Here is a 14,858-nt window from a genome sequence, read left to right as displayed (position 1 = left end):
GAAATAGTGAGGAAAAAAAATATCTTCTCTTTATTCAATACATGCACACTACAAGGAAAAAAAGTTCAGTGATCATGGGGAAATAGTTTAATAGTGATTGTTTCACTATACAGCATGGTGCAAGCCATGCCATGTGCCATTTGAAATAAGCGAACAGCATTAAAGCACAAGCAATAGTTGCCAGAAGAACATGCAGTTATCTTCAAGCCTCTAAAACAGTAAGTTTTTTAAAAGTGAGTTTTAAATGAATTAAAAAAAAAAACCCCAAAACAAAAACGAACTACCAAAAGTATTCAATTCATTACCAGCTACCTTCTTGTTACTACACCCAGCAATTAAGACTCAGATGTTTTTTGGGGAAAAAAAAATTCTTCCAGAAACTTTAAATTGAATTTATGCTATTCAGGCTGATCAAATTAACATTTACAATGTGAATACTCTAGAAAGAAGAATTTAAGAAATAAACAGTTTTTATATGAAGACAATTAAAATAACAATGCTAGCAAGCAGTTGTAATCTAAGTCTCATCATTAACTGCAGTAAGTTACTACAGGTTTTATAACTCCTGAGTGAGGCTTCAACAGGAATCTGCTTGCAAAGTTACACGTTGCTGAACCTTTACCTTGTTCCAAGACTGTCAGAACAACAAAATGGTATATTCAATAAATTTCTAGACCAAAGCACATTCAAATTAAGCATTTCAAACATTTCAAATACAAACTAACATCTAGTAAGTTTTTAAATGAATAATAATAATGAGAAAGCCTTACCTTCTGCAACACCCCATGGGTACTGCCTTCCTCTAACTCTCTTGCCATTGACTTCAATGATCGTATTACTACCTACCACAGCAAGAGGTAAACGGTCCTACAAGACAAAGTATTACTTTAAAAATCAAAATTTCTACTGCCAAAAGATACTGAAAGCATGCCCATATATAAACTTGACGTAAGCTAGTCTGGTGCTATAACACTGCAATGCAGCTTACCCGAAGTGCAAGAATAGTTATGTTTACTGACCTCTGCCTTGTTTAGTGACATATATACACACACACCCCCACTTGAAATTCCTTACACTGTTGTATTCTGTAAATCTAATGAAGAAACAGACATTACTGTTACTTAGTAAGCTAAGCAAGCAGCAAATCGTTTCCTATGTACTCAATTGGATGATAATTATTTATCAATTCATGTTCCCACTGGAACAAGGACTGTTACTTTGACTGGATCTTGCTCCTAGTTTTCAAAGGTTTGGCAAAGAACTATGTCAAGTTTTTGTTTTCAGCTGAACCCAAAATCCCTCCAGGGTAACAAGCAACAAAGGAGCCAAAAGCAGCTTCAAGTAGCTGAAAGGAACAGTGTACAAAGCTAAGTATTTGGGGCTTTTGCCCTTGCTTTTATTCTGCTCTTCTCCTCTAGGCTTAGCCCCAGAATATCTTCCATTTGTGCTATTTGTGTTTATCTATCCTAGGTGATTCTCACAGTAACAAAAAAATGTAAAAGCTCTTACAGGCTGTTAAAGCTACTGAGCAAACAGAAGCAAGGCTCAAGAAACACATACAAGGTAGACTCCAACATAAAAGAACAAGCCAAAAACATGAGTAAACAAAGAAAAAGCCTTTCAACGGCCTGACAGTCCTTTTGATTTTCTTTAGTCATTCGTCTCCATTAAAGGTTTCAGTATATCAATTAGTCAGACAGCTATTAACTGTAATGCACACACTCTGTGCCACTGCACACCTCTGCCTGGAAGATAACCCTTGCCTCCTTCAAAGCTCTGAATCAAACAAATGTGGTAGGTGGATAAAAGTCAAATACGGATGGAACAAAAAGAAAGCGACCTTTTAAGATTTTGTTAAATGAACATGTGATCTAGTGCTCTCATTCTGAATTTTAGTCATTGAAGAACTTAAGTCATCCATTGCCTCTGCTGAGGAACAGCGACTTTAGAACAGCTTTACATCTGATTTTTATCTTCTAAACATTTTGGTGGGCTCTTCATTAATGAAGCTTTTCACTCTCTACCCTCAGCCCCTGCAAGCAGTTTTTCAAAAGAAAATTATTTACCTTTATCTTTTTAACAATCTTATTTTCTTCTTCATCATCTGTTTCTGGAAATTCATATATTTTAATTTTGTGTTCTTGGATTTCTTTCATTATCTACAAACAAAGATATGTTATTTGTTTTGACAAATTCATACTTTGTAATAACTGTATTTCTTGCTGCAATCTGATTCTCCCTCCTTTTGTTTGGTATGTAAGATCTTTGCATATTAAGGTGACTAAGTTATATCACAAAACTTGCACGTTTAACATCATCTGGTGACCCCAAGGGATTATTAGCATGACCATCTCTCCTTAGCCAGGAGAAGACAGGCTCAGAGGCAGAGCCTTGCCACTAACAGAATACTATCCATCAATACAAGGGAGCAAAAATGAACGTCAGTTTTCTACAACTGTACAAACAGACTTACACTAATGGGAATTCTACCTGCACGTGTAAAAACTAATACAATACAGCTTAAGTTCTCAGACTAGTCTTGCAGTTGCGTCCCTTAAAAAAACCCAAAAGATTTGAATATATAACTACAGGCATGCTTCAGCTCTTTGAGTTCCCATAATAGCTACTGATGTCACTCCTATTCTTTTTTTGTTTCTAGCTCACCTGAACATCAGTTGCGCCTATTTTAACAGAGCTTGTGACTGATGGACTGACTCTAGCGGTTAGTTGTGTTGAAAAATATTTGCAAGCACTCATGAAAATTTAAGAATAAATGACAGCGTCATCAAAACCAAGACTGTACTGTTTTGGTGCTTGATTTTTCTGAAGGGTATTTTTAACAACAAGCTGATTACTTTTCCAGAACTTTATAACAGAAAAAATATTAGACTATTTAGCTGACAGCTACACTGCAGAGCCCTGGGGAATATTGCTGGTTCCTGGGTTTGCAATCTTATAACAACGTTAAGTTTCCAATTCATGCAAGGACTTATTTTCAAAGTTTGATTTGGGAAAGTCTCCCCTATTTAACATTAACTCATTGATAAAGCTGCTTAGATATTATGAAATATTCTGCATTCTGCCATTTTTTCCCCCTTTACATCAAAAAAATCCCCAAAACAAACTTAGATCTCTAGCATCTTGCTTAAGTTTCTCCAAGGCAGAAAGTGTCCTTTAATTTTTAGTCTTAAATCAAGAGTTTTGCACACAAAATCTCTTTAATGCCAACTTCTTTTCAGAACCTGTGTTCTTCTAAGCTAGGACTGGACACAGTTCAATAAAACAAACTTCATGCCTTGTCCTGTTCTGGGTCCTCCTTATCCTCCTCAAGCAAAGCCTAAATGTTCTACTCTGATCAAGTAATTGAAATAAAACATAAACCACTTTGAGACATTAATACCAAAATTATTCTACAAATACAAAGAAATTATATCAGTTGTATCAATGTTAGAATTATCTCAACATCTTTAAAATGCATTACCACAGCCCAAGACTGAACAACGGGTATACTGATTCTCATCTAATACCCGAGGCATCTTTAATAAACATAGCACATCAACACAAAAGTGAATACCACAATACAATCAATAATACTGTTAAATACCCCTTTTTTTTTTTAAAAACACACAACTTCTGACAGGCACCTAAATCTTGAAAGCTCCCTTTCTCCCTTACTGATTTTTATCTCAGCAGTGAAATTATTTCACTTGCCAAGAATCATGCTACACTTGAAACCTCTTCCCCTGAGGACAGAAATGAGATTATTTCACCAAGAAATATAATTAAAATCTAGAGATATAAATTACTTAAGTTTGCTCTCTCAAGTCATTGCTTCAGGGTTTAAACTTTGCATGTAAGAAGTTAAATCTCACCATTTCCATAGGGATCAACTTACTAAATTATCCCATGTTGTAAATATTAATCTTTCAGCTTACCTGTTTTTTAAACTGTTGGCATTCCTCAGGTGTAAGTGTGTCTGCTTTGGCAATAAGTGGAATGATATTCACTTTTTCATGCAGGCGCTTCATAAACTCTATATCCAAAGGCTTAAGTCTGAAAGACAGCATTAGAGCTTTGCAATTTATATTAATTAAGCAAGAATGTACAAATTATTTGAGATTTGTCCTGACAACTACTCAAGACACTGATTTATGAATGATAGATGCTTGAATGAAATTCAAAAGGCTACCTGCAACTGCTATAGGAAATCCCCTAGAATTGTATAATACCAGAGGAGTAAGTCTTAAGTTAATGTTACTAGCAGTCATGAGACTTCTGCTAGCTGAAATTACACTCATTTATGCAAGTGGTAAGAACACTCCTATGAAGATAGAAAGCTCGTGTCATTAGCTGGAAGATAGCCCTATTTAGAGTAAGTTTACAGTTGTGAATCATGCTCTGTTAACACATGCAGTTTCAGTTTCTGAAAGTCATGCTTAGTTGTATGCTTCTTCATGAGGGTGGGCTGAGTTTTTTTTTTTATAAGCAGATTGCTGAAGACTGTAAACTGTAGCCTGTGTACAAATGAAGTAGAAATATCTCATCTCTAAATTGCTATGTATAACAAAATGACCATTATGAAAGTGGATGACAATGACATAGAAACTAAAACAAGCACCGTATGTGCATATGAAACCATCAATGTGGACCGAAGTGGTCAATATTTCTTGCCTGCTAAAGTAAAGGCACAGAGGTTTTGATGTATTAACGCTTCAGAATTATAGCAAGTTGTCAGGCTTCCAGGATTTATTTAAAGGATTTAACAAGATTATGTTTCATATAAAAGAAATTAGGATTAGAGACATTAAAGCCAGATTCATCTGGTACTCAAATTTAGCTTCTTCTCCAAACCATATATAAAAGAATAAAGAAAACGTTGAAGAACACATACTTAACTTCACTTTAACATTTTCTACCTGCCACTGAACTTCTCAGCTTCTCAAAACGTTTCCATTCAATAGCTAACATTAATGCATGTCTAGATTAAGAGCACTGGTTTGGCTATCCATTCTCCTTAACATGCTTTCCCTCTCCTCACTTCGAAAAGCTACCTAGGGCAACACCAAGTTGAAGGGCAGTTATCACAGCAGAACAGTTCAGAACAGCAGCAGTGCTCACCTCAAGGTCTTGAGTTTACAGTGGAGACTGAAGCAGGAAGCCTTTACATAAAGATCCTAGAATTGCAGAAAGAGGCTGCAATTCATTATCACCCCATTCACTTACCTGGAAGGCTCCTCAGCCCCTTCACTCTCTGCCCCCACCCCGACACAAACTAACCCATCAATTCAGATGTTTATGGGCACAGCATCTAAAATGGTGGGATGCATTAAATGGAAGGCTCTAACCTGCATTTTTTTTTTATAAATTGTAACAAGCTGGCTTTTACAAATGTATTAAGTCATAAGAACAAACAGATGTAAGTTCACCTACAAATGCTCTAATGTGATGTAAATACAATCATGCACTAAGAGTGAAGAGTACACTACTCAACAGGTTACATATGCTGCTGTCTGCACAGGAAACATGACGGAAGACTGCACCACCACAAAACCCAGGTAGGAAGTGAGCAATGTCCTTTCAGAGAAGCCAGTATCTTAAAAGAGGAAATTATATGAGCAGCAGTACCAATTTTCTCTGTGCTCCATTCATTTCCTTCATTAGATGACAATTCCAAGTATTTACTCCAGTAATTGAAAAACATTATGCAAACGTAGCTCAACTTTACACTTCCTCCCCCCGCCCCAAGAATAACATGAAATACCTGTACAAGTATTTTAGCCTTACAAATTTAGTGACCATAACTTAATTTGCCTGAAGCATTACCTTTATTTTTCCTTACCAACAATTTTTACCTCCCACTGGTTTATGAAGTTTTAGTGGATAAGAGGGGTGTGGTGGGAAGACGAATGTTTTTTGAAGTATCTGAAAGTTAGCTCAAAACAGATTGACTAACACAAGGAATGGACCATCCTCCCATAACTTAAATGACATTTTGATTTTGCACATTAGTAAAACAGTGTATGCCAAGGATTCAAGTGTTTGCATTTAAACCTGACATGCATGTTGAACAAAACTGACATTAAACATACATGTCAATTAAACATCTTTTGTTGTTGTTCAAGGCAAGTCTGTGTAAGAAAATCTGTTCTCCACCCCTCTATATTCCTTTCCAAATTTGAGAAGTCTGTCTAGTTCAAAATTATCAGAACCATTCCAATGCTAGCTACAGAAGCTGAGCATTTTTCACTGCCTGAAGAATATTCCTCAGAATTCCTTCACTACTCCCGTCAACAAGTTTTACTACTTTTGATCTCTACAATAGAATAGACTACTTATCTTCTCCTCCTTCTGGTTTTGAAGGTATAACTTAAGAGTCTCTGACAAATCTAATCAGTTATAATACAATGATAAAATGCTAAGCAATCAACTGCAGATAAAGTCAATCTGCATCTAATACACCCTGGAAATGCAGTTCGTTCTTTCTACCACTAGGTAGAAGTCTGATCAAGTTAAAAACTAAGCAGGGGTGGAAGATTGCATAATGATTTAAAAAAAAAATCCAGAATGCCTGAATTGGAATTGTCACTAGACAAAAGATTACACCCCAGGCAAATTAAAGCATGCTTGTAAGGATGCATGAAACTTCCCATCTTCAATTTATCATTAAAGTGAAATGGAGGGAGGAAGAATGAAAAAGAAAAAATCCTGTTGCTTGAAGTGTGAACCAGTTTCTCCTTCTAATGTGACCAAAAGACATATAGATCACAAACAGAACTGGCACTTGTGAACACCTCTGTATTTTTGATTGTTCTAATACTACTTTTCTTGTTATATAATTAATGTGCAACCATGTTTTCTGGTATTCTAACTTACTACTTGTCTGGTTTGCTGATGTCTGACAAGCCAAAGTAAGCTCACCTTTGAAATTAAGCATGGTCTGCAAGCCATGCTTAGAAAATTAAGAAAATTAAGAAATTAAGAAATCCATTTTCTTAAATGTCAGGAACAGAATAATTGATGTTTTGTGATGCAACATTTTTAAAGGATTTGTTGTAACAAAGGCAAAAAACATCTGTAGCTGCAGAACAAAACCATTAAGAAAATCCTATCTGGAACTTTACATTACTAAGAAGACCAAACTTGGATGTTTATCTGAGATAAAAGACAGAGAAAGGAAACATAAAATACACTAATACGAACCCATGTCCTGAAGGAGCAATGAAGTATAAACAACACTGCACTCTATTATCTGGCATCTGACGTCTGTTCACCCGGGATTCTGCGTTCAGGTAGTCCTCAAATTTACTGTCAATGTAGTCGATAACTGGCTGCCAACTGCAGAGGTTACATGAATAAAAGCCTGTAAGTTCTATCATTTATGTAAAAAAGTCTGTCTCTGCTAAGAAATAATTGTACAGTATTTCCCCATGGTTTGCCTTTTTCTCTCTTTTTTTTTTTTGTTAATTAAGACTTCAACACAGCACATTTTAATTGATCAGCTCCTCAACATACAACAGAGTGACATAGCTCTGAAGATACAATCTGTGAGTTCACTGAAAAACCCTTTCAAAAACAGTTACCTTCATTGTAATAGCATTAAATAGAACACTTGAGAACAGTAGCCAAAGGAATATGTTCTACTGATCACATCTTGTGGCAGCACAGAAGTTGGTTCTGCACACTGCCTCTGTGGATAAAGAGCCAAATGCTCCGTTCACTTTAAAGGGAAAAGCTGACAGCATTTCAATCCAGTTACAAAAGGTACTTGGAACTACAGTAGTTACAAGTTTTCAGCTAACTGAAAAGTTTAAAAGTGTTAATATTTTAACTAAAGATCAAAGTGTACATTTTAAAAAAATGTCACAAGGTACTATGTCTCACACACACATACAAAATACAATTCAGAATTATTGCGGGAGAACATACAAAGAATGTCTTACCAATTACTATTATCCACAGCATCTCCAAATCCTGGTGTGTCAACTATTGTAAGTAGTAACTGAACACCACCCTCTTTGATTAAAACTTTTGACTGCTCAACCTGTAAAATGAATAAGGCAAGATTAAATTTTTAGCAGTTTAGTCACCCATCTTAAACACTGGGAAAAGCATTCAATGAATAAGAAAATGAATAAAAAGTCTGACAAAGAATTGCTAACTTTTTTGCTTCAGAGGGATACTGGGTCTGTGTTTAGCTTATAAAATCTCAATAATTTGATAATCATTAATTATTTTTTAAAGAAAAAAGGGTCAATTTAAATAAAGTCAGTGAAAAAAGAACCCATCTTAGTATACACAATATCTTAATATTTTAACTCCCGTCAAAACAGGAAAAACTCTACATTTCTAGCCCTATTAACGTATTTTTAAGAATACATTTATTCTTCAGCTAGTATAATGCTTGGGAAAGGAATCATAGAAAGTGATGGTTTCGTGTTACAAACAGATTGATATTGGAAAGTAATACAATCTATCTGCAATCTGCTGAGCTAGACCTCACATGACCATAATGGATCGGCTCCTGTTAGCTCAGATCACTGATGGAAACCTGGCTCAGAAGGCAACTGCATCAGCACAAGGCATGATGCAAGATCTGGGTGTGGGAACGCGTACCTCGAGTTGTGACCACCCATCTGCAGCACAGCTCAGTCAGCTTGCAGTAAGCACGTCAAACACATTAAGCATGTCATGACACAGAAAATTTAGGCTAAACAGCAAATGGACTGCTACCCCATTCTTTCTATTAATACCTCAGTAATTATTGATAATGCCAATGTCAGAGGTATCTGCCTGAGAAAGTGCTATACACCACTGTCTTATCATTCTGATCCACAACACTAGGAAATTACAAACTCCTGTTAGCATGTTGGCTCCTTCCAATTGCTCACATATTTAATCACAGTTTGGTTTCCTTGGTATTAAGACAATTTGTATTAAATCACTAGTGATGCCATTTTCTAGATGTGGATACAAGAAATCAACCGCACACATCATTTATTCAGAACCACACAGGAGTTGGCAGACATTGATCCCACCTTGTTGCTCATTGCTTAACATTTCTTATGCCTTCTAAATTGTGTGACAGAAAGGAAAGTTATATTTAACTAGATGAACACCTACAAGAACATTCATTAATGAACTTTCAGAGAGAGTAGAAACTTGGATAATAAATCCTACCTGGATGGTCTCTTGACCAGCTCAAGATTTGAGACAGATCGTATCAATGCTGTTTAAGTGCTTGCACATCCCTAGTTACACAGGTGAAATAGGCTCTCTCACAGCCACACCTGAACATTGTTGTAAACACTTTGCAATCACTGGTTATGTGATGCAATGTAAATCTACAAGATAAATTAACACTCTGCAGAAAGTCAAATACTAAACTAAATACCTCTTGCACAAGCAAAACACTGATTCTAATTCAGAAGAGAATATACAGAAACACAGAAAACAGTAACTAACTTCAAAGAAAGCTACATATTTAACCTCTGAGCATGCAGGATGCTATTTTTATCTACTCATCAGTAGGGATCTTATCTGAGCCAGATCAATCCCTTTCACTGCTAGGACTCAAAAAATTAACTCAGCTACACTATGTCTGTCTACAGCACGCAATTGTCATGAGCTGGTTCTTCACCTAACAAGACGACAAAAAAGTATCAGTAAGGCAGCTTCCTGAAACAAAAGTCCCCAGCACTAGGCTACCTGGATGCTAGTCACAGAAACATCCAGGTTGGAGTAGACTTCAAGACCACCCAATTCAATCTCCTACTTGAACATGGTTAGGAAGGGTTAAAAAAAGAAGTGAAAAAACCCAACACACAGCAGCCTATGACACGTCCAAGTTACCCTTTCACTAACTATACAATTCCAATCCCTCTGAAAGTGTCCAGTCCAAAGCCATGAGAACCTAGGAACGCATGCAGTACTTTAAAAATTTACATTTTAATGTGGTGAATGTATTTTCCCCTCCCTCAGAGTTCTACAGAGAAATTTTATTGTACACAATTGATGCCAGAACACAAGACAGTAATCCCCAGCCACACAGTCAACTCAGCCAAGAGTTCACTACTCACAAGCTTTATCACAAAGGAGATTAACTTCTGATTCCTTGCATTCTTTTTGCTATCTTGCATATAGTAACCACAAAGCCCTCCTATAACCAAGCTCTCCACAAGTATAAGAAACTCGTAACACTTTCAAAGTACTAGAGATGATAATGTTAAGAGCTGTACTTTTGCCAAGTGCTACAAGGTATCAGCTTTATTCTCCAGCACAAAAATTCCCCATTAAATTATTAAGCACTCACAGCGGAATGCTTTTACAAAAGCAGCAATTAATAAAACATTATCTTGAATGCGTGTTTATAAAAAAGGAAAAGGAAGGTCAGAAGATCCTCAGAAATGCCACGCCAAACATTTTTCCTGATTCTGTATGCTTGTAAAATGTAAGTGTGTCTGAGTTTGTGAAGTCACCTTCTGACAAATGGCTTGCAGTAACTGAAACTGCAGGCTAGTGCTAATACCTTACTGGGTGGTAAGGATTGAAATTTATTCTTACTTTTCATAAATTCATGTAGGTATCTTGCTATTAGAGCAGGGTTTTCAAAAACCTACAGAACAAGAAACATTAGTTGGTCAAATTAAACGTCCTATGCTTGTGTTGTGGACAACCAGACCATATCCACCATACATTGTGAGCGGTAGAGACTACTGGTGAGAGACAATGGGTGAAGAACCTGCCATAGAGCTGCTGTGAAGTTGCATTTTTCTAACCTAAATGGATGTGGCCATACATGGTCAAAGGCACAGAAAGCAGCAACATCTGGAAAAGATCCAGAAAAATCACTGTGAACTAGTGTCATTCATAGTTAAGCATCCAACTGCATCCTATCAACTGATTTACAAGTATTCCCAAGGGATTCATGGAAAACATTAGTTCAAGTCTTGGAATTTAAAACTTTTTAATAAAAGTCTCCTCCAAACAACCATTTTCCCATGCACTCCAGTCAACTGGGTCACACGGATCTCCTTGGCAGTCACTACACAGCATTCGTGACGATGCTTGTTACAGCTTGACTACTTTTAATGCATTAAACAAGCCTTTACCATACTCCATTTAAGATAGTCAAATAATGATCAGAGATAACATTTCATACCCCATCATTTCTGAAGAAGTTTCCTTTGAATTCACCTGACATCAAGTCACTTACTGTTATTCTTCTGTGTTTTCAATGAAATTAATACAAAAGACCTGCCTCACAAAACAACTTCAAACTGCAATTGTTTTCAAGCTCAAACCACAGTTTCTATCTATCTATGTCAGTCTCTCTTATACAGTCCCTGATCAATAAATTATTCCCAGTATGTAAGAGCAGGTGATTATTACCATCAAGATTTTAGGATCCTCTGGTGGTCCATCTCATCTCTACCCTATAAAACTCTTGATACCTTCAACTCGGAAAGGTTTACACCAGCAAAAAGTACAAATCCCATGGATCCAAATAGCAGCTCCCACTATTAATTCTTTGATTTAATATTTGACTGGAATCACCTCCACATCATACACATAGCTGCTAGCACAATTTTCAAGGTTGTAGGGGAAAACAATTTTATGCTCACTTAGTCATTGACACTGAAATAAGACACTTTTAGTTACCTTTCTAAAATGTTACGCTTACTGATTTTTCAGTCATCACAACGAGTAACTGAAAGCAATGTTGCATTACAAGTATACTCATAAAAATACTCATTAGATAAAGTAAGCAATAGTTTCTAAGGTGGAAGGTGGTCTTTAAATATGTTTTATTCCATTTATATTATTTGCTAAGTCATGATATTTCACTACTGAAAATACTTTTGACTAGCTCTCAGCTATGCTCAGGCTTTAGCCCACACAGTGGAAGTAGGAAAAAATGCAATGGCTTTTCAGGCAGAGCTTTGTTCAAGCTCTTTCCCCCTGCTCCACCCTTCCAGTTTTAAATGTCTAAAAAATATTTTAAAAATAAAAAAAAAAAATTAAGTGAAGCTTCCTGAGAAGTATGGTGGTTTTCTTCAACCAGTAATTAATAAAAATCAAACCACCTTTGAAGAACTCAAAGGTCAGGATGAACAGATCGCCTAATCTTGCCACCTAACAAATGAAAGTACTTAACTCAGATTCCAGGAGCTACACACACACAGTTTAGTTTAGTTTTTCTTACACTGTTCCACCTCTAGCCAGGGTGGGACTGAGTTATCTCTCAAAGGTGTCTTTTTTTTTTTTTTTTGGTTAGGTCTGTGTGTAAATTCTTCCTATGATTTTTTCCCCAATTAAAAAAAAAAAAATCTTCCAATGACAGGGAATCCAATCCACCATTATTTAAACTGTAACTCAGTGAACATAACCTGACAGTGAACTGTGTAACCAACAGTTGACAGTGAACTGTGTAACCAACAGTAATGAAATCACACTAAACCCCACAAAACAGTAAGGTCAGTGGAGTACAGTTATTTGATTCTATTGAATAAAAAAAGCATTCTGTTTTACAGCTTCTGTTTAGCACTTTGCATACCCTTCTAACTCAACACAAGGCTTAATCACATTATGATAACTGTGTAATTGCACAATCACTTCAACCATAGCTGAGGTGGTCTGAGACTCATTTTGCAGCTGGAGGAACTCTGCTGGACAACACCTGTATGAAGTTAGATTATCATTATCACAACTATCTTCACCAACACCGTGAACGAGTGTCTGACACACATCACGGGAGATGAACAGAGCTCATGCATCCTCATGCAGCTCCTCAACTGTGGAGGCAGAAAATACCCCACTGAAACATAATGGTTTCATGGTTTGCTAAACTACCACAACATTATTCTATTATTTCTTCGTATTAGGTGTTGGTTTTCTTTTAATAACCTTTTTATGTCACAAAAAGCATACTCCTTTTCTTGAGAGAAAATGTAATGGATCACTAGCAAATTATTACACAAAACAAATGGATAAAGTTAAGTTTTCCTGACTAGATATTACACTTGTATCATGCACTTACAGGAACACCACCCTAGTCCCAGATATGTTTCAATACCAACATATAACAGGTAAACAGTGTACCACAAAGGATACAGGCTGCAGAAGACAGTTTTACACATTATGTCCTTACACTTAGCCTTTAATACATGGTTTCTAAAAGCCTTCCTTAAACAGGCGGGGGGTTTAGTGCATATCTATGTATATCTACAGATATAATCAGTATTTTAATTGATAATAAAACATTAAATTTCCAAACAGGACTGCACCCGTATGATGTTTCTAAAGTACAGGCAACAAACAAAGTACTTCACTTCAGGGCTCCCACACTTCAACAGGCTACAAGTTTGAGAATCTGAAATTTTTGTATAGCTAAGGTACACTGAAAGACACACTGAATATTTCCTAGTGGTTCACATCACGGCTAAACGTATTTGAAATATATGACAACTTCTGTGACAACTGTTATCAACTTACATTACTAAATTGCAAGTTACATTGTTGAAGCTGCAGTTTTTTCCCCCCAGACATACCTGTACAGTCTTTTTAATTCTGTGTGAAGGACCTGGATACTCTGGGGAATACAATTCTGTTAAGAATAATGAGTTGATTAATGTTGATTTTCCCAGTCCAGATTCACCTAGAAGAAAACAGAACAGTTTTATTAAAACCAGGAGTATCACACTGAGTATAAACATTTATATCTACACTTCAAATACTCTTGAAACAATAGCACCTGAAAACATGCACTGCGCTCTAAGGCTTTGAGAATCTATCATCTTTTCCAATCTCAGGGAAAACCCTACAAATCCAGCTGTCTCTGCTGGATTCTATAGACATTCATTGTTCTGATCACATTAAGTACTGAATGCATTTAGCACTTTTGCATTGCTCCCGTTAAAAAGCACAAAGATGATACTACCCCACATTAAATTCTATAAACAAGCTATCTTCCTGGTATGACTTCCTATCATAATGCCAAAGCAGACTATGCTGTCTCCTTTATTTCAAGTATTATTTGAGGGTCTTATTGTCAGGGAGGGGGAAGGAAAAAAAACCCAAACAGCAAAACAAAACAAACAAACAGAGATGGAGATTATTTTGGTCTAACTACTAAAGCCACAAGAGCTAAAATGAAGTTCCAGAACTATGTGGTTTGCCTGGGTATTTTGTTGTTGTTGAGGCAGGGAAGGGGGGTTGCGTTTTGCTTGTTTGTTTTTTTGGTAATTTGTTCGTGAGCAAAAACAAGTCAGCCTTGCTGAATCTGGACACATTACTGCCATGACAATCCAAACAAATACAGTTACAAATCCCACAGCAAATATTACCCCCTATTTACAGATTTACAGACACAGGAGCAAGAATTTCGGATCAACTACTTACTACAATATTTAAAAAGACAAGTCTTTTGCTTAGTTTTCTATTGTAAAGAAACTACTTCAACATGACAATTCTCACTGGCATGAGCACTAGGGAAAAAGTATACAAAAATGATGCTTTCTGTTTAAGTTTTCATATGCAGTGCTGTTAGTACATTGACCTAAACAGAAATTTGCTCTTAAACTAACGAATATAGGTGCAAACTACTGGTGACAGACTTTCACTGAGGGAAGAGAATGAGCTGCACTGCTCACACACTTTGAAAAGAAAAAGCCTAACCCATTAATGCTCCCCATTCCCAAACAAATACTGGTTGATTAAAGACAAAACTCAGAAATCTTCACAACTTGAGATAAATGTCCTGGGTTAATGCAAGTAACCGAGTGTTACAAATCAGAAAGTAGTTATGACACTCAGCAGACAGGACCTTGTCTCCACTGTAATAGCGGGCTCGATTTCATACA

At 36.4% G+C, this 14,858-nt stretch overlaps 1 protein-coding gene across 1 annotated transcript in view; it reads right to left on the bottom strand.

Moving 5' to 3' along the window:
- SEPTIN7 (septin 7) overlaps positions 1-14,858 on the bottom strand; it is a gene marked incomplete at its 5' end in the record, with an annotated part of 65,916 nt that overhangs the window by 13,149 nt on the left and 37,909 nt on the right. Inside the window, 6 exons of the mRNA XM_081996473.1 lie at positions 771-867; positions 2,067-2,159; positions 3,936-4,053; positions 7,201-7,335; positions 7,941-8,041; positions 13,548-13,654. Of these exons, the coding sequence (XP_081852599.1) occupies positions 771-867; positions 2,067-2,159; positions 3,936-4,053; positions 7,201-7,335; positions 7,941-8,041; positions 13,548-13,654 (651 nt within the window). The remainder of the gene's footprint in view (positions 1-770; positions 868-2,066; positions 2,160-3,935; positions 4,054-7,200; positions 7,336-7,940; positions 8,042-13,547; positions 13,655-14,858) is intronic.

The sequence above is a fragment of the Phaethon aethereus genome, assembly GCF_964289735.1.
Source record: "Phaethon aethereus genome assembly, chromosome: 2".
Taxonomy (NCBI): Eukaryota; Metazoa; Chordata; class Aves; order Phaethontiformes; family Phaethontidae; genus Phaethon; species Phaethon aethereus.
This window is presented reverse-complemented; position numbering and strand designations above follow the sequence as displayed.